We start from the raw sequence: 27,874 nt of genomic DNA on the forward strand, positions 1-27,874 counted from the left end.
TTAGCAAGGCAGGATGATATGGCAGCAACAATTAAACCCCATATTCCCCCCAAAAAAAGACAAATAAACCCTATACCCGTGCCCGTAATTGTAGGGCACTGGAACAGGAACACTAAGGGCTGTTCCGGCTGTTCCACTTCTACTGACAGCATTGATCTTCTGATTCGCGGCGGCGGCCGGAAAACCTAAAGACTGGGGCGGCTGAACGGGCCAAGCTTTTGTAAAGCTTTGCGACCATCCAAACACCCTGACAGAGAAATTAATGATACCGTTACGTACGTTCACCATTGCGATCTCTCAAGCGGTAACTAAGAAAATGTAAGTATTGTGGAGGCTTATAATCTCCCATGAAATCTGAGATTGGAATTTTTGAGGTTCCAACAGTCTTGACGACTCCTGAAGACGTCTTGCATTGCACCTCCACCGTAATCAACTGAACCGAATTGGGTAAAGGCAGCGGCGGCTCTAGCTTCTCGTTCCATGATTGGTAGCTTCCTCCTTCCCCATCCATTCTTGTCCATCTCTGGTTATCTGAGTCAATTCTTACCATCACAAATGTATTCAGATCGTCCGTCGAGGCACAAGCCCTCGGCAGAGAGAATAGTGACTTCCAACGAACGTGTTGCCTTCTCCATGTTTGATTGATTAAAAGTTCTTGTCGCTTAATCTTCTCTTCAAACTTACTATATAGTTTTAAGAGAAGAAAGACGTAACGAAAGCAGAAAGAAGAGTCCGAGAAGCGATTTCTGAATTTTCTGCCCTCGGGTTTGGTTGCCAAACACTAAAAAAGTGGATCTCGGAACTTGGATCGATTCGATTTTCAAAATCTTTGTTTCCTTCCTTGTACCCAACTTAAAAAGAAAGTACTTGTTGACTTTCCGTTGTCTCTAATTTATGTATGACGTGGATTAGTAATGATTGTGTAACACGTCATATAAATAATAAACAAATAAGGATCGAGATCCTCTACGACGCGCTGTCCGTGGCGGCCTGAGCGACGCAGACTTAGCAGCACGTATAAAGACTGCCTTACCTTTGCCCAAACATCTTGCCCGAACTGGGGTAAGGCGGTCATTGTGCATGCGGCCAAGTCTGCACTACACAGGCCGCTACAGGCATTTGTGCCGTAGAGGATCTGAATTGAATAAATAATCGCAAGGGACGTGGCCTAAGAAAGTTGAGGGTCTTGAGTTTGACTCCGCCTCCCCCATTGGATCACCCGCCTGAGAGGAAACACCCTGGAGAATATGGGGCCTTAGTATCTCCCAGTTCGTGTGTGTTGCAGGGTCGTGCATGAGCCCTGAGGGAATTAGTCAGCCAAAGGTCGAACACGTCCAGATCCTAAAATTAATAATAATAAATACAAATTTATTACTTGTAAGTAATAAATACTATAGGCTCTAGCCATTGCGGAGTCTAGGGGAATCCAAATCATCTACGGCCTGCCTGCCCGTAGCAGCCATAGCAGCCCACCAATGAGGCGCCATGCAATGACCGCCTTACCCCTGCCCAAGCGCCTTGCCTGAGCAAGGGTAAGGCGGTCATTGCGCTGCTATGGCTGCTACGAGCAGCATGCCGTAGACGATCACGATCCAGTCTAGGGAAGGTCATAATGTACGCAGTCGTACCCCTACTTTTCGCAGAGAGACTATTTTCATATTCGAACCTATGACCACTTGGTCACAATGGAGCAACCTTACCCTTGCTCTAAGGTCCACCCTTAGTTGAAGTTTGATTGAGGATCTTTGTCACAATCTAAAACCATTTTGAGAGCATGCTTGAGTATTAATTCAGGTAAATGGAGGTATTAGGTTACAAATAATAAAGGATAAAAGTTGTCTGTGAAAGATTGTACCACCCATGCCCAGACTTAGACGAGAGAGGGGGGGGGAGAAATGATCACCCCGCCCTCATGAAAGACAGAAATCTCATCTCATGATGCCAATGTGTGTGCTCTCATTGATCGAATACGCACACAAGGGCCACTCTCCTCCATAGAGAATGCTGATCCAACTATAAAATAAGGGGTTTTGGAGGAGAGTGTGGGATCCCACATTATGTGTCTTGACGTGTAATAAATTTAAATAACCATAGACACTCTTTAGTGCAAAAAACGTTCTCGTGAAATTTTTTGAATAAAAAGAATACGCAGAGGAAGAACAAAGGAAAAAACAAAAACCCAATAGTGAGTCTATGAAGAAAGGTGGCAGCTGACTGTTTTGGATGAGGATGTCAATTTGGGATTAGAATCAAGAAATGTCTCGGAACCAACCTGCCATTTTACTAAATGAGACTATTCTCGGAACTAATTATAAGATTGAATATCAAATGTGATTGAATAATTCTGAGATGGACTCTTAAAGAGACCAGAACTGAAAGACAAATAAGGGTGTGGAAGAGAGTGGATCCTACTCTTTATTAAATAAGAAGAGTATATTGAAATCTACCCTTAAAATTATATCACTCACCCAATTGTCTTTTAAGGAATGTTTTTTTCTTTTTTTTGGTAGAAAGGCAAACTGTTGAAAAGAACAAGATAAACGCCCATGGTCTGGTATAATCTCACCAGCTACACAAGGATCAGAATTAAGTCAAACTGTCCTTCCTATACTGGACAGTGCCCTCCTGGCAAGGGAATCTGCAACACTATTTGCGGCCCTTTGAATATAAGTAAAATTACAGTAGTTTAGATTGGTACATAGATGGCAAATGTCCTCCAAGATTAGCTGAATATATAAAGGAGGAAGAACAGACGTAGACTTCAAGTAAGAGATTACACCTTGATTATCACTCTCAATCTGTACCTTTAGTGTTCCTTCAGAGATGGCCTCTCAGAGCCCTTCTCGAATTGCTAAAGTTTCACCAATCATGATATCACTGAAATGCACTGGATTGGAAACCGCTAGTTTCAAACGACCTAGGTGATCACGAATCAAGAAACCTAGTTCACTTCTCTTGCCATCCTTACTCAATTCAACATCGCAATTTATTTTATGAAAACCCATTCTTGGTGGTGACCAAATTGGGTTGGAAATCTTTAACACTGACTGTGTTCCACCCCTAGGTTTGTTTCCAACTGATAGAAATTTCTCAGAAGCAGAATGGGCCGTAGCTATCACCTCCTCGGGACTCCAATTCCGTGTGCCAAATATGAGATCATTACGGGCTCGCCAAAGAAACCAAGAATGTTAGTTAGTGAAGTAATTTTCAATCGTTCGAGTCTTCCTTCCAAGTTTTATTTTAAGGAGAAAGTTTTCTTATGGAAATGTGTTGTAGACTTGAATCATGTAAGGAATGACGTTCATTAAGTGACGTCAATGTGAGCATGCATTAATATTGCTGTGATGAAAGAGTTATATTATTGTACCGAAGGATATATTAATTTAAATGGACCCACTAGAGAGATAAACCATTATATATATATATATATATATAGGAGACAACTGGAAACAAGAGGAGGGAACTGTGTGGGTGGGACCGGAATTGAGGCCCATAGTTATACAAAGAAGAGAAGAATGAAAGGGAAAATGAAAACAGCTTTAAGTTGAGTGAGGCCCACGGTTATAACACCTTCTTCTATCCAAGGGGGAGGGGGAACTTTTTTTTATTTATTCCCTCGAATCGAAGGGGTGGCTGCCCCTCTATGGGTTGTAATTGGCAGTGGATGGGATAGAATCCGGATCCTCTGTCGTACTGTAGTCTGTAGGGTGCGGTGCAAATCCTACAACACAATCGAGATCACGTGGTACACATGTGTTTTTGTCCTTTGGACTTTTTTTGTTTGCCCTTTTTAGCTTCTTTCTCTATTGCTATAAAGGAACATATAGAAAGGAATATAGATCGAATACGACACTTCGCACCTTCGAAAGTGTTCGAGAGAGTTTATTAGTAAAAGAAAAAGAGTGTTCCAGAAAATTTGTGAATGAAAGCAACAATTAGGACAAGTGGATCCTAAACACTAAAAAACGCTTTCCTGATTAATAAAAAATTGAGTAATAATAGAAGCTTTTGAGGGAAAAACAAATAAAAAACAAAGGATACGGAACTTTGAATACTTTATAGGTGTTATAGGCTTATAGCCAGCCTCAATGAATGATCCAACTAGGAATGAGATTTTACTTTCTTCATCGGAGTTGGGTCCCGCGATAACAGACGAATCCGCAGTAATAGAATTCAGAACAGCTGTGAAGGAATGAAGGTTTCAGAAAAACTAAAAGAGAGGGAGTGTAGTTGGGTTAGGAATCATTATCGTCTACGGTTCCTGATCGATGTAGTTCCTTAGTACCTCTCACAAGAGGAGGATGAGACCCACTTGGGGCATTAGACCGAACACTCTGTCTAGGTGGGGTCTATCCTTCTCTTGTGAGTAGGGATGTAAATGAATAGTTGAAATTCGTTTTCATATCTATGTCTGTATTCGTTTAGCACTATCCGAATCCGTCCGAAAGCTAAACGGATGTGGATATGGATAGGCTATAGCTATCCGAAAAGCTATATGTACATGTAAACGGATAAAATATCCGATATGTATCTGTTTAGCATTATCCGAATCCGTCTGATAGCTAATCGGATGCGGATGCGGATATAGCACTATCCGAGATGAACGCGATCTGTTTACAGCCCTACTTGTGAGAGGCACTAGGGAACCGCACCGGTTAGGAAACCGCACCGATCAGGGAACCGCATACGATAAAAATTCGTTAGGTTACCCCATCTTCAAAAACCCCCTCTCCAAGGGCAAAGTTTTGTCAATGTAAGGGTAGAAGCTAAGCTCCACCTTTAGGTCCCTCTCGACATCGCCTCCATCTATCTCCCCAAATCCATAGAGACTCAGAAAGGCCAGCTACCATGGAAGAAGCTCTTAGCTAGGCGACTCAATGGTCTCACTCACTTGTCGAACATCAGATCCAGAAGACGTGCATGGAACTGTAGTAGTAGAAATGCAACAATGACCTATAACATAAGATGCATTACTGGTAGTGGTGAGATTGCAATGTCTCTGGAGAAGGAAGGGAGAAGTGGTGGTTATAGAGAACAAGGTGTTAGATTCTATATCTAGATTTGTATGGGACGGAAATGTAGAATCACGAAAAATCTCACATCGCTTCGGGGTGTGCCATAGAATGCGCATAAATGTTATGATATTTTTACTTGGTATGATACGTTTTAAAACCGTGAACCCACCTGCCAAAATGTACAATATCGTGTCATCGGTGGAGTCGGATTAATAGCACTTCATTGGGATCAAAGTCAAGGATGGGTTTGACTGTCGGGGATATATCCTCAGTGGAAGCATAGATGTAGAACTACGTAAAATCCCACATTGCCTAGGAATGGATAGGGATGGATAGGTGGTGCAAGTTTAGCCCAGCGAGCCCAAGCCTACCCGAACCAATATGGCTTGGGCTAGGCTTTTCAGCCCGCAGATTGGGCTAGGGTTGAGATTTTCAAGCATGGGGTATGGTTAAGTTGGGTCTAGGCTAAGGCCTTGGGCTGAGCCTAGATTGATCTGGCCCTGTATATATAAATATATAAATATATAATATATGATTTTAGATAATACAATCTTTAAAAAAAACAAGGCTAGCTTGACCTAACCTAACCCTAAAATGATAAAAATAAGAGTTGGTCAAGGTCAATGAGGGCCACCTGACCCAACCAATCAAGGTCAATCAGGTCTGAGCTAGGTTAGGTTGAGCCTGGTTGAGCTGAGCATGGGCTGCGATATCCTAACCCAACATATAGCTGGGTTGGGCCTATGTTAAGCTAAGGGAACCTAAGGTTTTGACTGTTGCTTTAAAAAAATCCAGCCCAGACCTGATTACACCCTTAAATTTGGGCATTTTGGAATCACGAAGGCGTGGCCAGCTAGGCCAAAGATCATATTATGATTTCTAGTTTTTGTTTCTTGACAGCTATCTGGCATTGGATATATTGGAATTTAAAAACGAGAAAAAGAACTCTGTTCGGGAGTGTTGACGTAGTGTGGTCTACGTCAACACTCCCTTGAGTCTATCTCTCTCTTCCTTATATGAAAAGACACCTATGACCCCTTGTTTTGAGAAGGAGAGAGATAGACACATGGGAGTGTTGGCGTAGGCCACACTACTGAATAGAAAACTACTTCCATTTAAAAATATTTTGTGATGATTGTACGATGAATCTTTGGAATTCACTTCTTTGTCGGAAAGGTGGCTTGTTTGAGGTGAGGAGAGAATCATTTCATCCATCACTTTTGGTGGTTGGTTTTGTGGTTGATTTGGATGAAGAGAGAATCACTTCATCCATCCTTTATGATAATTGGATGGAACTCCTACAATATATAATAATGCCATGGGTATTATTTCATACCTCACCATATATAATTAAGAGATTAACTATGAGATGAGAGTGATGAGATTCTCTTCAGCACAAGAGAAACTTTCTTGGAGAAGTTGTTTTGAGTTCTTGGCTTCTTGGGGGAAGACTAAAGAGGTAGACAATAATGGTAGCTGAGCCAACTGATGCACTTTGGATTCCTTGACCGATGCGGTTCCCTAGTTCCTCTCACAAGAGGGGGGTGGGACCCATCCGGGACACCTGATCGAACAGTCTGCCCAGGTGGGGTCCACCCTCCACTTGTGAGAGGAATTAGGGAACCGCACCGTTCAAGGAACCGTACACAAAAAAAATTCCAATGATGTGGCATAATCTGTTGAACTAAGTTAAAAAGGCATTTGTTGAACAAAAGGGGCGGGCGGCGTTGCCGACAATTTAGGAATTTAATTAGGATATGAAAGTTTTAAGTTAATTTGAGATGCATCTTAAATGATCAGGCTTATTAAAAAGTAAGTTGGATACCCCAGCGTAGTAGTGGCTCTCAACATGGAGACCATAATATGAAAAATAAAAAAAATTCCCATAATTTATATCCAGGACATTCGTTTCACACTGGAATTGCACAATTGACTCCTAGAACGTGCATTTGCTATTTTTGTAATTTATAAGGGAATGAAGGGTATTTATGAAAACAAAATAAACATGTGATTTCCTCTGAAATGTACGTTGCTGAGACCAAAGAAGATGACAGCTTTTATTTGTTGTTAGTTTGCTATTGAGCCTCAAACTTGAGACCTCCTGGTGATCATGGGCATGAAGAGAGCACTACAGTTCGTAGTGCTCACCAACTGCACTAGACAGATGTTGATATATATATATATATATCTTATTTACCAAAATAAAAAAAAAAAGGCTATATCTCTTTGGAAATTTTCACAAAATAAAGATATGAGAAAAATAATGTCGGCAGATTCAGGGGTGTCAAAAAAAGCCTGGTCAGACCAGCCCACCTTGAGCCCATAAAGGTCTTAGGCTAAGTGGTTCAGCCTGCAGGGCAGGCCAGGGCTGGAATTTGCAGTCCGATGCTGAGCCGGGTTGGGTTTGGACTGAGTTGGACCCGGTCTAGCAAAACCCAGCCCGACCTTATGTATACAATAAGATGTCACACTTTTTTTTTTATGTTTCCATTCACCACCAACACCTTTTTTTTTTTTTTAATTACATCACCCAGATCGATCTTTACTTTTTTTCTTTTTTTTTAATATATATTTTTAGCTTTCAAAGCTTGAGAATGAGCAGACCAATGGTCTCTCTCTTATTAATGGCAATATACAAGGGTTGCCAGGGTCAATCAGGGCCGGACTTGATTGGGCTGAGCTCAACAGGAATGGGCCAGGGCTGAGATATCCCAACCCGACTACGGGTTGGGCTGGGCCTGGGCTGAGTTCAGAAACCTTAGGGTTGGGCTGAGGTTTAAAAAAATGCTCCAACTCGACCCATTAACACCCTACCTGATTGTATGGCCCCTGAGTTAACGCCAGACTTTCTATTTGAGGTTAGTAAAGTTTTATAGTTTTCCACCCAAGGCAATCTGAAGTCTGGGAGCCTTGCGGCATCAACAATCGACAAGGATTTGCAGTTAAGAATTCAACACGAGCACGCAGATGTGGAAGAAGTGCAGTTTTTCATGAATTTAATTTAATCTACTCTGAAATAGGGTTTATAAAATTTAACCAACGAAGCAAAATTCTGTTGATGTTTACAGGACGAGACTGCATCTGCGATTGAAGCAGCAGAAGCCATAGGTTCTCCCCAATTTGTGAGTTTCATCGGTGAAGCACATGAAGATGTTTCCACCGTTGAATCAGATATCGAGTGTTACGTGCAGGTTTAGTAGTTAGTGCATGTAATGGGCGAGTGCTTGGTCAGCAGGTGGTGTAAGTAGTGGTAGACGTGAGTTAAGTCCTTATTTGGTTTAGTTTCATTATTGCATGTGAAGTTGTTATCACATGTGGTTGTTAGTCATGGGTAGTGCTATCAGCATGTGTAGGGGAATGTGGGTTCAATTTATGTACGTGGGTGAGTGTTGGTAGGGAGGTGTATCACAATATAGCCTATTTATTCCATTAAAGTTAATGAAAGGGAGGAGATTTGCAACCAACAAACATCTCTCTGAGGTTGAGGCAAGGTTTCCTCAATTAAGCCTACGTTATCTTCCCTGGTTCCTATTTCCATCTTTAGACTCAGCCATCTTCTCTCCAAAATAGGTAAGCAGCGCACGTACGTGCCAGCCTCGCTAAAAATTCTCTATTGAGAAAGAGGCATGACTTCCTCCGTAAAGTCAAGAGGATCGGCTTCCTCCTAATTAAGCCAAACTCATTCCTTATTTTCTCTCTCTCCTTCTTTCTCTTCCTATTTTTTCTCTTCTCTTTCCTTATTTTATTTTAGATTATCCGTGCACTTATCATTTGGTCTCAGAGCCTATTGATCCTATGGCTATGGGTATGCAGATTGAGATCATTGAGGTCATGCATTCATCCATTCAGAACATGATGACGATCTCCAACGAGATGGTTAAAGTTTATCAACGCGTTCAACAAAGTTTGGCGGAGTTGAGGAAGGAGAAAGTGAAGAAGAAGAAGAAGAAGAAGATGATGACGAAGGAGAAAGTGAACAAGAAGAAGATGATGATGAAGAAGGAGAAAGTGAAAAAGAAGAAAAATCTCAAGCAATGCAATTCATTCTCCGCTTCCTTCATGGTGATAACATTCTCTTCAATGAGATCGACGAACCATGAGATAACCAATCATTATTCATTCATTGGGATTTTTCCTATTACGATATGGGATCCTGACGGACGCTTCCTCAATTTCATTGTCCTTGAGGACAAGGACGATTCAAAGAGAGATGGAATGTTACGTGCCTTTATTTTAGCAATTAGGATATTTTTAATAATTAAGATTTTAGTTATTATTAGTTATTTATGTATAATTAATGGGAGGGAGTTAAAAGATAATGGGGGTTGTGTTGTGCGTGGGTGGTTTTGTGGAAGAGTTGTAGGATTTATAATTACTTGTTTTACTTTGCTCTCTGCAGCCATTGAAAATGGGTTGAGCAGAGCAATTAAAGGCGAGAACGTTAATGCCAAACCCAGTTAGCGATCCGGATTTGGGTACTGGTACTACTGATTTAGCGTGGGAGGAATTACTAAACGCGGATTTGATTGCAGAAACAAGCATTGTTTGCACAATACCTTATTGATGTCTTTTGCCCTCCTTTGAAGAAGAAGTAGTAGTTACCTGTCAGAGCAGCAGGAGGTGGTCGCCGGAGCTACAATGGTTGATGGAGCAAGAGCTGTTCGCCGGCGCAGCTGGTGCTTCCAAACCCTTCTCGCTCTAGGTACAAGGTATGCAATTAAGGGTATTATGGGCAAAATTGTCTTTTCAAAACGAAACTAATAAGTTAGCACTCAGGGGTACAAATGTAATTTAAAGATTTTCATGAATGGTAGACGTAATAGTTTGAAACCCCAACGGTGGTATACCTAAATTAGATGACGCAAAGGAAGAACAAAGAGATTTTTTTTTTTGGATAAAGACGAAAGAATAAAGAGATTGAATGGTTCTGAGAAGGGAGCCGACTGTTCAATTTAGGATCAGAACCACGAAATGTCTCGGAACTAATCTGCGCACACTATTAAATGAGACGATTCTGGGAACTAATTTTTTTTTAAATTGGAGAGCTTTAATGGGAGGGGGGGGGGGGATCTCTTATTTGAGGAGTTGGTCTTTTGCCAACTGAGCTGACCCCTTGGGGTCTTGGAACTAATTTTAATACTGAATATCAAATGAGATTGAATAGTTCTCAGATGGGACTCCCAAAGAGACCAAAACTAAAAGACCAATAACGAATCGGCCAGGTTTGGAACCGTTAGGATTGGTTTAAAATGTTTATTTCATTTATTTATTTATAATTACATAATATTGAAGGAGGGTGAACGACCTTCCCCCTTAATTAAACGGAACAAGATCCTAGTTTCGAGACAGTAATATATAAGAAGGTTCTAAGATTGGTTCCCTTAGGCACAAAGCCGGTAAATAACCATCTCATTATCCAAAAAGGTTAAAAAAAAAATCTGCATACTACACCAATAAAGGTGTGAAAGAGAGTCTTAACGTAGACCTTACTATTTATTATGTGAGAAAAGTATATTGAAATCCACCCTTAAAAAGGGAGGTACCCGACAGGACCATGCTGCCCCAGACGCAGTGAGGCGCATAATAACCGCCTTACCTCCACTCGAGCAAGATGCTCGGGCAGGGGTAAGGCGATCATTGCACACCTCACCATGTCTAGGTTACACGGTCCTGTGGGGCAACTCAGCAGTAGAGATTCCAAATTGCACTTTATCAAGGAAACCTTTTCTCAACACTCACCCAATTGTGTTTCAAGGAATGGTAGTGGAGTTTACCCAAAAAAAAAAAAAAGAGGAATGGTAGTAGAGCAATATCTATCAATTGAATCTTCCTTCCAAGTTTTATTATCTGGAGAATGTTTTCTTATGGTAATATGTTGTATCATGTAAGGAATGACGTGCCATTACGTGACGTCTATGTGGGCATGCATTAATACCGCTCTGATGAAGAATTATGTTACTGTACCGAAGGATCTATGAATTTAAATGGGCGCACTAGAGATAAACCATTATATAGGAGACAATTGGAAACAAGAGGAGGGAATTGTGTGGGTGGGACCGGAAGTTATATAAAGAAGAGAAGAATGAAATGGAAAATGAAAACATCTGTACGTTGATTGATTGAGGCCCATGATTATAAAACCCGAATAATTATCACCTCCAATTCGCTGGCACCTCCAATTCCTCTAATAGGGCGGGAGTGGACCCCATCTTGGGAAGTGTTTTTGGGCACGGGGTAAGGTGGTCATTTCTGCCCCCATGTGAGGAATTGAAAGGGGAAGTGAATTAGAGGGGATAACCCTTTCTTCTATCCAAAACCAAAAAAATGTAGAGAAAACAGTGAATATTGAGTCAAAGAGAGCAGAAAGGTCATTGTTGTTTGTTTCTGTCTCTCTCTGTGTGTAATATGTTGAGGTCGGATGGGGGGATCCGGTTGCTCTCCAGAGAACCCAGTGCCTAGGGAGTATCAGGGGGCATTCAAAGACTGGGCTGTGCCGCACACATCTCGACCTTGAACCGTTGGATGTCGTGCCTGCCAGATGGCGACATCCTAATCCTTATATTGAGCCCAAATTAAGGATTATCTTTGTATATGAGGCCAACTAGGTCATCTTGATAATATTGTTAAGAGGGTCTATGTTTCTGCCACATGATAGATTGGATGGGGTTCAAAATCCTTGACTAGGTATCGATCAACCAATCTAAAGGTTTCTGGACACATAAGTGTATCAAAGTTCATTTAAAACAAAGTTTACCAAGTCACAAAATAAGATTATCAAAAGACAAACACAAACGTTTGAAAAGAACTTGCAACCCTTTGAACGTCCAAAAAAAGATTCCAAGAAAATATATGCATGCACTTAAGTTGGCAAACAAGGTTGCTATGCAGCAACAATTAAACCCCGTATCCATGCCCGTATCCATGCCTGTATCCGTGCCTGTTCCCGTATTTGTAGGGCACTGAAACTGGAACACCAAGGGCTGTTCCACTCCCACTCCCACTCCCACTCCCACTCCCACCAACAGCGTTGATCTTCTGATTGCCGGTGGCCGGGAAAATTAAAGGTGTGGGCGGCAGAACGGGCCAAGCTGCTGCAATGCTTTGTGATCCGATCGTCCGGACAGAGAAGTTAATGATACCGTTACGTTCGCCATTGCGATCCCTCAAGCGGTAACTAAGGAAATGCAATTATTGTGGTGGCGTATAATCTCCCATGAAATCTGAGGTTGGAATCTTTGATGTTCCAACACTTCTGACTCCTAAAGAAGTCATGCATTGCACTTCCACTGTAATCAACTGAACCGAATTGGATAAAGGCGGCAGCGGCAGCGGCAGCTCTAGCTTTTCGTTCCATGATGGGTAGCTCCCTCCTTTATCCATTCTTGTCAACCTCTGGTTCACTGAGTCAGTTCTTACGATCACGAATGTATTCTTCTTTACAGATCGTCCATTAAGGAGTAAACCTTCCGCAGAAATAATGTTGATTTCCAAACAACGTTTTGCCTTCTCCATGTTTGATTAAAGGTTCTTGTGTGATCCAATTGCAGAGAACCCTCTCCCTCCTATATATATAAATACTGCAAGAGGTGAAGGAAGAAGTGGAGAAGGCGCAGGAAATTGGGGAAGACTTAGAATTGACGAGGTCAAGGGTCAAGGGTCGTCCAACTTGAATTTTTTTTTTTTTTTATTTTTATAAGTTTCCTCGTTTTTTCTTTTGTTTCTATTATAGGTATGACGTGAATATTAGGTGATTCCCATTTGCGACGCCATATAGGTAACTACTATTTCCGGTTATCCTCCGCGGAGATGTTAATTCCGGTTAACTCTTTTTGAAAATATTTGGCAACTCTCGGGAAACATCCCCGCAACTGCGAAGATGGGGAAATACATAATATTCGAAGAGGAGGAAGTTACCCTCCTCAAGAAAAATTCTTTAACCTCGGTCTCGTTTGTTTGACGGATAAAAAGCGACAATGTGTGTAGCGCAATCATTCGATGGCCCACAATATTTGGACCGCGTGCCCAAACATTGTAGTCTGTTAGATGTGCGTTACACACTGTGTTGCATTATAGAAGATTCAATTCTTTGAAAATTTGAGAGAGTGGGTCCCACATATTGTGGGTTGGGTTGACAAGAAAAAAAAATAATGAAATATATACTTTGTAATGGAAAGAGATTTAGTGGGAGAAAGAGGAAATAGACATGAGGTGAGATTTCATGGGGAAAAAAAGAAATAAGAGGAGAGAGAGAGAGAGAGATAGACTCAAAAATAACTTTTTTTTATGAATAATGCCAAAATTCTACTGATAAATGCATTTAATGAGCTTGTTCGAAAGTTTCCCACCCAAGCTAACCAAATAGTCACATTTGCTGTAGCTTTTGTGAAACAAGAATAAGTTTCCCATCCCTTTTTACCTTTTTTCACTTTTCTTTACACGCTCTATGTCTGGAGGATCCGCAAATCCCTTAATAAATAAGGTCTTGGGGGTTTGGAAATTTTTTTTTTTTTTTAGGTCAGAGAGGGTGTTTAATTTGGATGGTGTGAATAAAGTTTTGAGAAACAATGAAGGGCATTATTGATTTCTGATCATAGGAGAGTAGAACATTTATGATCCTAAATGGGTGTACTTTTGCTTCATCGCAATGATAGAAAACTTTCTCGTACACAAAAATCTTTAGAATCTCAAGACTTTTTTGAAATTTCCTATGATCTTTAGTTCATCTTCAACCAAGGAGTATTGACATGGTCAAAAAACACTTTTGCAAAAACGTTCTCGTCAAGCAAAAGTGTTATGAATCAGAAATGACACAAAAGGAAAAAGAAAAAAGAAAAAAAAAAACAATAGTGAATTCTTGGAGAAAGGTGGTAGCCAAGTCTTTGGTTAAAGGTGTTAATTTGGGAATGGAGCTGGACCTGTCATGTTACTAAATGGAAGAATTCTAGGAGCTGGTTTTAGGATATATTTTCAAATGGGATGGGATGGATTTTCCAAAAGGTTTAGAACTGACAGAAGAATAAGGAACCAGTTGGAACTAGATTTGGTATGACTAATTTAAAATGCATATTTACTTATTTACGGTTACATAACTTATAAAATAGTTATGATGGAATTACAATCTATTGGTTTTAAGCGTTACAATCTTGTTGTAACCAACCAACCTAATTAGTTATAACAAAAATTTTCCTTTGCCGTGACCCAAGGGACATGACATGAACAATATTCCAAGTTTCTTTGCTTAAAAGCCACACATAGGTAGTCCACGTCCAGAGGTCATAGCAGCCACATCCATGTGGTTTCAATTGGGTTGAGCCATGAGGATATTTTGTGTAACTTGTTTTTCCGGACTTGATTCCAATCTTAAAATGGGATCGGTTAGAGTCCAATCCATCTATGGTTTCTGTCATTACGGGGTTTGGGGAGGGTCATAATATACATAACCTTACCCCTGTTTTTACAGAGAGACTGTTTTCAGATTTGAACCTGTGACCACTTGGGTCACAATTGAGCAACCTTTACTATTGCACCATGGCCCGGCCTCTATAAAAAGAATCTGCATGCTACACCAATAAGGGTGTGAAAAAGAGTGTGAGCATGAACTCCACTATTTATTATGTTAGAAGAGTACGCATATTGAAATCTTCCCTTAAAATTGTATCACTAACTTATCAGGGAAGCCTTTCCTCAACAGACACCCAATTGTGTTTCAAGGAATGTTATTGGAACAATTTTAATCATTTGAATCTTTCTTCTAAGGGGTTTTTTTTTTTTGTTTTTAGAGAGTTTTTTTTATTGAAAATGTATTGTTTCATGTAAGGAATGACGTACATTAGTGTCGCGCATTAGTGATGAAGAGTAGTGTTACTTTACCAAAAAGATATATTAATTCAAATGGACCCCCTTAGAGATAAACCATATATAAGAACTTGTTAGAAAAACAATGTCCATAATGGCGATTTTGTAGAAGAAAAACGAAAAGAAAGAGAAGAACAAGCATATAAGACAAGATTTACGTGATTCACCCCCAAGAAGGAATGCTACATTCATGGCCAAGCGATAGAACGATTCCACTACTTCTATGAAGTAAAATATAAGCCCTAAATTTTACATATCTCATAGAGATAACAACATTATATAAAAAAATCCTAACACAGAAAGTGCAGAACTAGTCCTAGACATCCACCTGGTCAGATTCGGACCTGAACCAACATAAATTGAAATACATATGGAATCGAAGATCTCGACAAAAATGAAATAATCCATCAAAGAATCACAACACTTTCTGGACTGAGATCAGACTTCACCAATAACACTTGTGTGGGTGGGACCCAAATGAGGCCCATAGTTAAAAGAAGAAGAAGAAGAATGATAGGTATTGGGAAAACAGATGTAAGTTGAGTAAGGCCCATGGTTGTAAAACCTTTTTCAATCTAAAACCAAAAGGAAGAGAAAACGGTGTATCAGTCAAAGAGATCAGAAAGGTCATAGCTGTCTGCTTCTGTTTCTTTATGTGTAAGAATTGTAATTAGAGTGTGGCCCATTAGTCCACATCAGGAATTGGAGGAAACATGGGAGGATACAAACTTAGGCTGTTTTTGATATGCATTCTTGGAATTCATTCTAAGTAGAATTCAAAATTTTATGGGATAAAAATAATTATTTTTATCATTAATTATCAAAGGCGGACATATGTGTCGGGCACTAGTCTTACAAGCAGCGTTCACAGACGTGTAAAGAAACTGAACCGAAATTATAAACCTGCGCTGGTCAAAACCTGATAGCTATTGAAGAACATATATATTTAACTTTGGAACTTCGAGCCACCAATGAATTTGGAACTCACGTTTTGCTTAGGTTATATGGAACCTTAAGCAGCTTAAAACATAGAATTGAATTTTCATAACGAAGCACATTGGAGCTGTATCCTTGTCAAGTCATGTATACACTCATGGCGATTTTACATTTTTACCCTCGTAAAAAACATAACATAAAACTTTTTCCCCATCTACCAACAATTAAAATTAGTACGCCATTAAAAGATGGCTTTGTTACTATCTAAAACACGTTAACATGGGAACCGATAGCCCCGACATTTCTCAAGTACCCATATCCAGTGCACAAGGCTCCCACGTTTAGCAGGGTCCACGGAAGGTCAAATGTACCACCTGACGTTTCTCAAGTGGTTTGCTTAATTTACATTTCTTATTTTGAAGAAAGAAGGAGGTTGTGGTGGTTCCCACAAAATGTGATTAAAAATAAAAGAATTGAATAAAAATGCAAAAAACAGAAGAAAAAAAATGGAAAGAGAAGATGATATTAGGGTATTTTAGAAAGTTTATTTATTTATATTTATTTTTTTGAAATCATACATAAGCAATAACTAACTTTGGGGATTAAGTAAATATTTTCAAAATCAAAACTATTGAATATAAAATAAATTTTAAATGGACTTATCTTGTAATTAATTTAATTATCTATTGGATCCGATCTAGGCAATTTCCCCTTTTCTTTAAGGGTAAAGTACACGTACCCCCCTATAATGTAGCCAATGTTCCTCGTACCCGCCTAAGCAGCTCAATATTCCACGTACCACCCTTCAATATTCCACGTACTACCCCTGCTTTACACCCCAAATGTCAGATAGGTCCAATCCGTTAAATACCACCGTTAGGTGCCAATATTTTGACCATTTTACCCTTTGCTCCATTTTCTTTAATCTGAAAAGACTTAATTACCCTCACTTATTTGTTGCCCTAAACTATTTGAAAATGACCATTTTACCCTTTGTTTTATTTTTATAAATGAAAAGACCTAATTGCTCTCATTTATGTATTATCCTAACCTAATTTGAAAAGACTATTTTACCCCTAAATATTTGTTCCTAAAAACCCCAAAATGCCCTCATCTTCCCCAAATTCATATTCTTTTACATACCACCACCACCGCCACCCACCATTAACACCATCACCAAAGCCAATACTACCACCACCACCCACCATTGCCGCAACCACCACCACCTACCATTCTAGAAATCAAATCCTGATTTGGGGGTAAGAAAAAACATAGATTTTTTTTATTTATTTATTGGTAGATGCAACAAAGTAGCACCACCTCTGTTCGCTTAGTTCTTTCCTTGTCAATGCATTTAACTTAATTTTCAGTCTACAACCAGCACAATATCTTCTAAAGTAACAATACTAATCTGTTACTATTACACGCATGCATGGGTAGTGGGTTTAGTTATTGAGATGGTTACCTAACTGGTTGAGTAGTAGTGGTTTATAGTAGTTGCACATGTTGGGTGTAGTGTTGTACTTAAGAGTCATTGTTGAGTTAGTTATTTAATTATGGGTCAAGTGTTGGGAAGTTACTATAACTCCTATGTTGATGTTGTACGTGGCTTATGAGTCACGAATATGCTGTCCTATTTATTAGCAGGTCATTAAGGGAATGATATGAAGAATTTATCCCAACTGATCTCTCTTGAGATAGAGGCAAGGTTACCTCAGTATAACCTATCGTTCTTTCACTTCTTTCCATTTTCTACCTCATCTTCAAGATAGGGAAATGTATCCAAGCGACGTACGTACCAGCTTGGTATCAAAGCCGGAACATGGATGAACGGGTGGAGTGACTAGAGGAAGAAGTAAGTTCTCTCAAGGAGGGACAACAACAAATTCTTCAAGAGCAACGCCAGGTTTTGTCTCGGCTCAATGAGCTCTTTGAAAAATTCAGGCCCTCTCAACCTCATTCGCAATACGAGGTGGGGGAGAATTCAAAAACTACCGCCCCGCCACCACAGACACAACCATTCAGTCATCCAACAGCAACACGCTTCTCCAACTCCAAACAAACGTTTACTCCCAAATTGGTCAAATTGGACTTCCCACGTTACAACGGGGACGAAGACACGACCAGTTGGACTTGTCGAGCTGAGCAGTTTTTTGAATTTCATCAGACACCACCAGAGGAGAGGGTGGCACTAGCCTCATTTCATTTGGAAGGGGACGCACAGACGGCACAGTTATGGTTTCAAATATTCAAACAAGACCAGGAAGCGGTGAATTGGCGGGTATTTTGCGATGGGCTGCATTCTCGGTTCGGGCCAACTCTCTTTCAAGACTTCTTTGGGGAACTAGCCAAGCTGCAACAAATTGATACGGTACGTGACTACCAATCTCGATTCGAGAAGTTGCTCTCTAAGGTGGGTCCCTTGCCACCACCAATACAGGTGAGTTTTTTCATTAGCGGGTTAACAGATCAAATCAAGGCCGATGTACATGCCGGCTGCCCCACCACCTTGTCTGCCGCCATCGGCTTAGCCAGATTATACGAAGCTCGAGATTCCAGCCAATCTCCGAACAACAACGGAATTGAAAAAGGGAGGTCCCCTCTTCCTATCAATCGACTAACTCCTTTTGAGATGCAAGAACGACGAACGAAAGGACTATGCTATAATTGTAATGAAAAATTCGTCCCAAGCCATCGCTGCAAGAAGTTATTCTTGATCGAGGGTTGTGATGAAGAGGGAGATGACGACGTAGAGGCCCTACCACCAGACCGTGGAAAGTTTTAGACCTTGAGGACAAGGTCAAAAATTAAGGGTAAGGGAGTTGTTACACGCATGCATGGGTAGTGGGTTTAGTTATTGAGATGGTTACCTAACTGGTTGAGTAGTAGTGGTTTATAGTAGTTGCACATGTTGGGTGTAGTGTTGTACTTAAGAGTCATTGTTTGAGTTAGTTATTTAATTATGGGTCAAGTGTTGGGAAGTTACTATAACTCCTATGTTGGTGTTGTACGTGGCCTATGAGTCACGAATATGCTGTCCTATTTATTAGCAGGTCATTAAGGGAATGATATGAAGAATTTATCCCAACTGGTCTCTCTTGAGATAGAGGCAAGGTTACCTCAGTATAACCTATCGTTCTTTCTCTTCTCTCCGTTTTCCATCTCATCTTCAAGATAGGGAAACGTACCCAAGCGACGTACGTACCAGTTACACCTGTAAACAAATTCTCATAGTGTCACAGCAGGAAACAAATTCTCCTTTTTACTCTGTTTTTCTCCCAATTTCAATTTTTCTTTTCACATTGTTTCCCTTTCTCACTTTTGGAGTTTGGTCTTTGAATAAAGGGAAATAGAGAGGTTAGGATAGAGAGAGAGAGAGAGAGAGAGAGAGAGAGAGGAGCAGTGCCTTCCACTAAAAATCAGAGATGGAAGTATTAGAAACTCTGGTTTTATTTGGTAACAGAACTTCCAAATCTTTCCATTTTGCGAAAGACTCATCGCAAATCGCAATTTTTTGTTTTCTTCTCTTGATCAATTATTATCTTTTTAGTTGTTTTCTTGCATTGGACATCAAGATTAGTTCAAAAAAGTTGAATTTTAAGTATATAAGTTTCATCATTGGGTTAGGGTTTCATCGAATTGGTTGACAAGAGGGTTAGGGTTTCATCGAATTGGTTGATAAGAGAAGCTTGTACTGAAATTGATTTGTTTCCAGAGAATTCACCTCGTATTTGTCTTAGAACCCAAAGCCAATGGTGGGTGGTGGTGGGTATGTAAAAGAAGATGATGATTTGGGGAAGATGAGGGCATTTTGGGGGGTTTTTAGGAACAACTATTTAGAGGTAAAATAGTCTTTTCAAATTAGGTTAGGGTAATACATAAATGAGGGAAATTAGGTCTTTTCATTTATAAAAATAAAACAAAGGGTAAAATGGTCATTTTCAATTAGTTTAGGGCAACAAATAAGTGAGGGTAATTAAGCCTTTTCAGATTTAAGAAAATGAAGCAAAGGGTAAAATGGTCAAAATTTTAGCATATAACGGTGGTATTTAACGGATTGGACCTATCTGGCATTTGGGGTGTAAAACAAGGGTGGTACGTAGAATATTGAGCCACTCAGGGGGGTACGAGGAATATTGGGTGCATTATAGGGGGGTACGTGTATTTTACCCTTTCTTTAAAGATCAGCAACTTAGAAAGGAAATTAAAAAAAAAAAATTCTCCCTTCGTTTGCAAAAAAATAAACTCCTTTGAAGAACAAAGACAAAGGGCTTAGTGGTTTCTCTACAAGTCTACATGCCCAGAATGGAACCAAGCGGCGTTGGGAGAATACTTGCTCATTTCTTTCAAAGACGACGAAGGTCCAAGTTTGATAGCTTGGACGGGGCTCAACTTTTGTGGTTAAGTGAACGGTGTATCTCAAGGTGTCTACTCTGTGTGTCAAATTTATATTTAAAACAAGGGAGAATGTTCTCTGTGCCGTAGCGTAGCCTGTGTCCAGATACATGAGCAGTCTGTGCAGGGGCGTAGAGTGGTCATTGCGCCCACCCCCATGTGCTTGGGCGTAGGCTGCACTGTGGCACAGAGAATTTGTGAAAAGTAACGAAATAAGAGGATGCAAAGACAAACATGGAATGGACTATTTGAAAATATTTTAACCCTTTGTATGTCCAAATAAAGATTCCAAGCAAATACATGTAGCAATTAAGAATGACAAAAGAAGTAAATATTTATTAATTTTTTACCAAAAAAAAAATCCATTAATTTGTCCAAGTTAGCAAGGCAGGATGATATGGCAACAACAATTAAACCCCAAATTCACACCCCCCCCCCCCCCCAAAAAAAAAAAAACAATTAAACCCTATACCAGTACCAGTACCCGTGCCCGTAATTGTAGGGCACTGGAACAGGAACACCAAGGGCTGGTCCGGCTGTTCCACTTCCACTGACAGCATTGATCTTCTGATTCGCGGCCGCGGCCGGAAAACCTAAAGACTGGGGCGGCTGAACGGGCCAAGCTTTTGCAAAGCTTTGCGACGATCCAAACACCCTGACAGAGAAATTAATGATACCGTTACGTTCACCATTGCGATCTCTCAAGCGGTAACTAAGAAAATGTAAGTATTGTGGAGGCGTATAATCTCCCATGAAATCTGAGATTGGAATTTTTGAGGTTCCAACAGTCTTGACGACTCCTGAAGACGTCTTGCATTGCACCTCCACCGTAATCAACTGAACCGAATTGGGTAAAGGCAGCGGCGGCTCTAGCTTCTCGTTCCATGATAGGTAGCTTCCTCCTTCCCCATCCATTCTTGTCCATCTCTGGTTATCTGAGTCAATTCTTACCATCACAAATGTATTCTTCTTTACAGATCGTCCGTCGAGGCGCAAGCCCTCGGCAGAGAGAATGGTGACTTCCAACGAACGTGTTGCCTTCTCCATGTTTGATTGATTAAAAGTTCTTGTCGCTTAATCTTCTCTTCAAACTTACTATATAGTTCTAAGAGAAGAAGACGTGACGAAAGCAGAAAGAAGAGTCCGAGAAGTGGTTTCTGAATTTTCTACCCTCGATCGGGTTTGGTTGCTAAACACGAAAAAAGTGGATCTCGGAACTGGAATCGGTCGATTTTCAAAATCTTTGTTTCCTTCCTTGTACCCAACTTCAAAAAGATAGTACTTGTTGACTTTCAGTTGTCTCTAATGATGTATGACATGGATTAGTAATGATTATGTAACACGTCATATAATTAATAAATAAATAAGGATACAGATCCTCTACGGTGCGCTGTCCATAGCAGCCTAAACGGCGTAGACTTAGCTGCACATGCAAAGATCGCCTTACCCTTGGCCAAACACCTTGCTCGAGCTGAGGTAAGGCGGTCATTGCATGTGCAGCCCAGTCTACGCCGCACAGGCTGCTACAGGCACCTGTGTCGTAGAGGATCTGAATTGAATAAATAATCGCAATGGACGAGGCCTAAGGAAGTTGAAGGTCTTAAGTTTGACTCCGCCTCCCCCATTGGGCCACCCGCCTGAGAGGAAACTCCCTGGTGAATATGGGGCCTTAGTATCTCCCGGTTCATGTGTGTTGCAGGGTCGTGCATGAGCCCTGAGGGAAATAGTCGGCCAAAGGTTAGATATGTCCAGATCCAAAAGTTAATAATAATAAATACAAATTTATTACTTGTAAGTAATAAATACTATATAGGCTCTGGCCATTGTGGAGTCTAGGGGAATCTAGATCGTCTACGGCCTACCTGCCCGTAGTAGCCATAGCAGCACACTAATGAGGCGCGGTGCAATGACCGTCTTACCCCTGGACTACCACGATCCAGTCTAAGGAGGGTCACAATGTACACAGTCATACCCCTACTTTTCGCAGAGAGACTATTTTTAGACTCGAACCTATGACCACTTGGTCACAATGGAGCAATCTTACCCTTGCACTAAGGTTCACCCTCAGTTGAAGTTTGATGGAGGATCTTTGTCACGATCTAAAACCATTTTGAGAGCATGCCTGAGTATTAATTCAGGTAAATGGAGGTATTAGGTTACAAATAATAAAGGAGAAAAGTTGTCTGTGAAAGATTGTACCACCCATGCCCAAACATAGACGAGAGCCCGGGGGGGGGGGGAAGAAATGATCACCCCGCCCTCATGAAAGACAGAAATCTCATCTCATGATGCCAATGTGTGTGCTCTCATTGATCGAATACGCACACAAGGGCCACTCTCCTCCATAGAGAATGCCGACCCAACTATAAAATAAGGGGTTTTGGAGGAGAGTGTGGGATCCCACATTATATGTCTTGACGTGTAATAAACTTAAATGACCATAGAAACTCTTTAGTGCAAAAAACGTTCTCGTGAAATTTTTTGAATAAAAAGAAGACGCAAAGGAAGAACAAAGAGAAAAAAAAAAAACCCAATAGTGAGTCCATGAAGAAAGGAGGCAGCTGACTATTTTGGATGAGGATGTCAAATTGGGATAGAATCAAGAAATGTCTCGGAACCAACCTGCCATTTTACTAAATGAGACTATTCTCGGAACTAATTATAAGATTGAATATCAAATGTGATTGAATAATTCTGAAATGGACTCTCAAAGAGACCAGAACTGAAAGACAAATAAGGGTGTGGAAGAGAGTGGATCCTACTCTTTATTATATAAGAAGAGTATACTGAAATCTACCCATAAAATTATATCACTCACCCAATTGTCTTTTAAGGAATGTTTTTTTTTTTTTTTTTTTTTTTTTTTTTTTTTTTGGGTAGAAAAGCAAACTATTGAAAAGAATAGGATAAACGCCCATGGTCTAGTAAAATCTCACCAGCTACACATGGATCATAATTAAGTCAAACTGTCCTTCCCGTAACAAACAATGCCGTTCTAGCAAGGAAATCCGCAACATTATTCACAGCCCTTGGAATATAAGTAAAATTACATTAGTCCAAATTGGTACATAGATGGCAAATGTCCTCCAAGATTGGCTGAATATATAAAGGAGGAAGAACAGAGCGTAAGTAGGAGATTTCACCTTTTGTATTATTGCTCTCAATCTGTACCTTTAGTACTTGTTCCTTCAGAGATGGCCTCTCAGAGCCCTTCTCGAATTGCCAAAGTTTCACCAATCATGACATCATTGAAATGCACTGGATTGGAAACCGCTAGTTTCGAAGGACCTAGGTAGGTGATCACGAATCAAGAAACCTAGTCCACTTCTCTTGCCATCCTTACTCAATAATGCAGCATCGCAATTTATTTTATGAAAACCCATTCCTGGTGGTAACCAAATTGGGTTGGAAATCTTTAACACTGACTGTGTTCGATCCACCCTTAGGTTTGTTTCCAATTGATAGAAATTTCTCAGAAGCAGAATGAACCGCAGCTATCACCTCCTCCGGACTCCAATTCTGTGTGCCAAATATGAAGTCATTACGGGCTCGTCAGAGAAACCAGGAATGTTAGTGGACCAATTTTCAATCGTTCGAGTCTTCCTTCCACGTTTTATTTTAAGGAGAAAGTTTTCTCATGGAAATGTGTTGTAGACTTGTATCATGTAAGGAATGACGTTCATTAAGTGACGTCAATGTGAGCATGCATTAATATTGCTGTGATGAAAGAGTTATATTATTGTACCGAAGGATATATTAATTTAACTGGATCCACTAGAGAGATAAACTATTATACAGGAGACAACCGGAAACAAGAGGAGGGAACTGTGTGGGTGGGACCGGAATTGAGGCCCATAGTTATCTAAAGAAGAGAAGAATGAAAGGGAAAATGAAAACAGCTTCAAGTTGAGTGAGGCCCACGGTTATAACACCTTCTTCTATCCAAGGGAAAATTATCGCCCCCAGTATTAGGTGCGCTGCTGTGCGCATCGTGTGGTGCAGCAGCGGCCATGTGTGCATAACGGGTCCCACTCACACATGGCCTCTGTTGCACCGCATGATGTGCACAGCAATGCCCCCAGTATTGGGGACGATAAAGATCCCTATCCAAGGGGGAGGGGGAACTTGTTTTATTTATTCCCTCGAAGGGGTGGCTGCCCCTCTATGGGTTGTAACTGGTAGTGGATGGGATAGAATCCGGATCCTCTGTCATACTGTATTCTGTAGGGTGTGGGGTGCATATCCTGCAACACAATTGTGACCACGTGGTACACACGACACACATGGTTTCTGCTGTGCCGCAGGATGTGCATTGCACACCCTAAAGTATGGCAGAGGATTTTTATACAGATAGGATATGTGTCAAGGGTTGTTCGTACATGCAGTGTTCATGTACGTGTAGAGAAACTGAATTCCGAGATATATGGTTGGTCAAAACCTGACAGATATTGAAAGACAAAATGTTTTTTTATAGCTTCCACATATGATGGATTATCTCTAAACAATCGATTTACTACTTACCACAGGAGACGATGTCTGGAAATTCCAAATATAAGATAATAAAAGTAGGACTGAGTTTCTCTTAAGCCATAGTGAAAGAGGAATTCTTTCATCAACGGCTATCATTCTATTCGCATATGGGTTTTAGGGAACAATGAAAGATATTTTTGGACCTTCAACACATCCGGGGAGAATAATGGTTATTTTTAAGGGTGTTTTACACGTACCTTCCATGAGATATCATGTATCTACAAAAATCTTCCTTGAAGTATCATGTATCTATAAAAACACCCGTGAGATTTGGATATTTACACATGCCCCCTACTTTCCAAAATAATTGATAGTATACTCAAGTCATTAGTAAAATTTTGGCTTTTGAAAGATACTGAAATTAAAATCGAAATCAATGTAATTCTTAAAGGCGCTTTTTTTTCTTTTTTTATTTTATTTCATCTATTGTATGTTGAGCTCAAAGGATTATCTTTGTATATGACGCTAAGTTACCTAGGCCATCTTGATAATATTGTCCTGAGGGTCTAAGTTTTAGATTCAGAACCTCTATTTTCGAGCTGCCCCTATTGCCTTGTACCCCAGACATAGCAAGACGGTAAAGACCGCCTTACCATCGTTTGGGTAAGGCGATCGAGCAGGGGTAGGGCGATCTTTTTTGCCGCCTTGTGGTGTTTGGGGCGCACACGACAATAGGGACAGCTCGACAATTGCAGACCTCGACGCCTAAGTTTTTGCCACATGATAGATTGGATGGGACTCATAGATGATCAATTAATCTCAAGATCTCTTGATAATACGTGTATCAATTTAATTTAAAACAAAGTTCATCAAGTGACAAAATAAGATGATCAAAGACAAACTCAAACACAAACTTTTAATCCTTTGAAAGTCCGAAAAAGATTCCAAGAAAATATATGCATTAACTACCAAAGACGTAAATATCTATTAATTTGTCCAGTATGCATGCACTTAAGTTGGCAAACAAGGACGTTATGGCAGCAACAATCAAACCCCAAATCCATGCCCGTATCCATGCCCGTACCCTTGCCCGTTCCCAAATTTGTAGGGCACTGGAACTGGAACACCAAGGGCTGTTCCACTTCCACTCTCACTCCCACTGCCACTAGCAGCATTGATCTTCTTATTCGCGACCGCCGGAAAACCTAAAGGCTGGGGCGGCAGAACGGGCCAAGCCGCTGCAAAGCTTTGCGATCCAATCGTCCTGACAGAGAAGTTAATGATACCGTTACGTTCGCCATTGCGATCCCTCAAGCGATAACTTAGGAAATGCAAATACTGTGGAGGCGTATAATCTCCTATGAAATCTGAGATTGGAATCTTTGATGTTCCAACAGTCTTGACTCCTGAAAACGTATTGCATTGCACCTCCACCGTAATCAACTGAACCGAATTGGGTAAAGGTAGGGGCGGCTCTAGCTTCTCGTTCCATGATGGGTAACTCCCTCCTTCCTTATCCATGCTTGTCAACCTCTGGTTATCTGAGTCAGTTCTTACTATCACGAATGTATTCTTCTTTACAGATCGTCCATCGAGGCGTAAACCTTCCGCAGAGATAATGGTGACTTCCAAAGAACGTGTTGCCTTCTCCATGTTATTAAATTTTCTTGTAATAGCCAGTCTTCAATGGCTCTATCTTATATATTGGACTAGTACATGCAAGAGGCGAAGGGAAGAAGGAAGAGGTGAAGAAATTAAGCAGAAAGAATGAGTAGTGGTTTCGGATGAATTTCCCACTTTGGAACGGTCGTAACGTATATGAAGGTTTGGCCTAATTCTGATCCATGGATTGTGGAGTTTGTTTCTTCTCCACCTATGTGTAATAAATCTACTTCCTCCGTGTCCTAATTGGCGGTGCATTGTAGTGCTAGCTTGAGAGTTCGACACATGGAAAATGCGACATCTAACGATGTTGAACTTGAGAAGATTAAAAAACAAAAAAAAAGAAAAAGAAAAACTGTCTTGCATTGAACTTGCACCGTTCGATAAAGCTTCTTCCACGTGTCGAGCTCTCAAATCCGTACTATGACGTACCACCAGATACCAGCACTACAGAGGATTTTAATCCTTTCTTCTACCTAAAAAAAGAAAATTTTAAAATATAAGAATCATTGTGCGTACGGCATCAGCAAGGTTCGTGGAACCGGGTGACGGAGACAATTTTGACACGTCATAATACGTGGAACGCGCCGGCGCGTGCTGCCAAGTCAAGAGGAATATTAGGTCCCGCTTTATTTCTGTTTTAAAAAAAGAGAAACGTGTGGGTAGACCGGTATTGACGAGGTCAATGTTTGAACTAGAATTTAGTATGAGGTGAATTACGTGACAATTATATGCCACGTCATATAAATTTGAGTGTTTGAAACTTTTGAATATTCAGAGCAGGTGGAAATGGATTCAGATTTTGAAAATGTTTGGTAGTGTGGAAACATTCTCGCACCTGCGAAGATGGAGAAACATAAAATTCTTGGAAATTACTAGATTTTTTGTAAGACCTCAGTTCTTGCTTGACCGAGGATTTTCTCACGATAAAACATTATTTTACAAATCAGTTATCATTATCCTCTCATGTTCTCCGCTCGGTACAGTTGTCTGGTTTCTCTCATAGAAAGACGGAAATGACGACCTAACCCATTTTGATGGCCTGGCTTGACCCAAGGGACATGACATGAACAGTATTAATTCCAAGTTTCTTTACTTAAAAGCCACATATAGGTTGATGGAAACTTCATTTACCCGAAAAAAGAGAGAAAAAGCTAGACGAATACCTCAAAGTACTCCAATTGGGAGAGGATCTAGATCTTCTATGGCGCGGGCTGCCAGTCCTGCCGTGCTGGGTAGACACAAGGTGGCGTGTATTAACCACCTTACCCCTGCCCGAGCGGGAGTAAGGCAATCAATGCGCACCGCCTTGTGTTTGCGCAGCACAGGCAGGACAGGGCAGTGCACCGTAGAAGATCTGTATTGAGAGACGGTTGTAATATATCTTTACAAAAGAACAGTTCAAGTCTGGAGGTCGTAGCAGCGACATCCATGCAGTTTCAGTTTGGTTGAGATATGATGATATTTTATGTAACATTTTTTCGCACACTTAATTTCATTCTCCCATCTAAAATATGTCGTGTTAATTAGGACTCCTCAAA

At 40.6% G+C, this 27,874-nt stretch overlaps 1 protein-coding gene across 1 annotated transcript; it reads right to left on the minus strand.

Annotated features, from left to right (window-relative positions):
- On the minus strand, positions 1-26,336 carry LOC122657375 (BON1-associated protein 2-like). Its single transcript, XM_043852064.1, has 2 exons — positions 25,755-26,336; positions 1-43 (listed from the first exon to the last, which is right to left on the minus strand). Exons 1-2 carry the CDS (start codon positions 26,322-26,324, stop codon positions 32-34), a joined length of 582 nt encoding a protein of 193 aa, XP_043707999.1. The 5' UTR covers positions 26,325-26,336; the 3' UTR covers positions 1-31.
- Positions 26,337-27,874: the final 1,538 nt, after the last annotated feature.

This window comes from Telopea speciosissima, chromosome 1 (assembly GCF_018873765.1).
Source record: "Telopea speciosissima isolate NSW1024214 ecotype Mountain lineage chromosome 1, Tspe_v1, whole genome shotgun sequence".
NCBI classification, from domain to species: domain Eukaryota; kingdom Viridiplantae; phylum Streptophyta; class Magnoliopsida; order Proteales; family Proteaceae; genus Telopea; species Telopea speciosissima.

Bases quoted from the DNA above. Each gene is read 5' to 3' on its own strand.
- LOC122657375 (XM_043852064.1), bottom strand. From the start codon at position 26,324: ATGGAGAAGGCAACACGTTCTTTGGAAGTCACCATTATCTCTGCGGAA.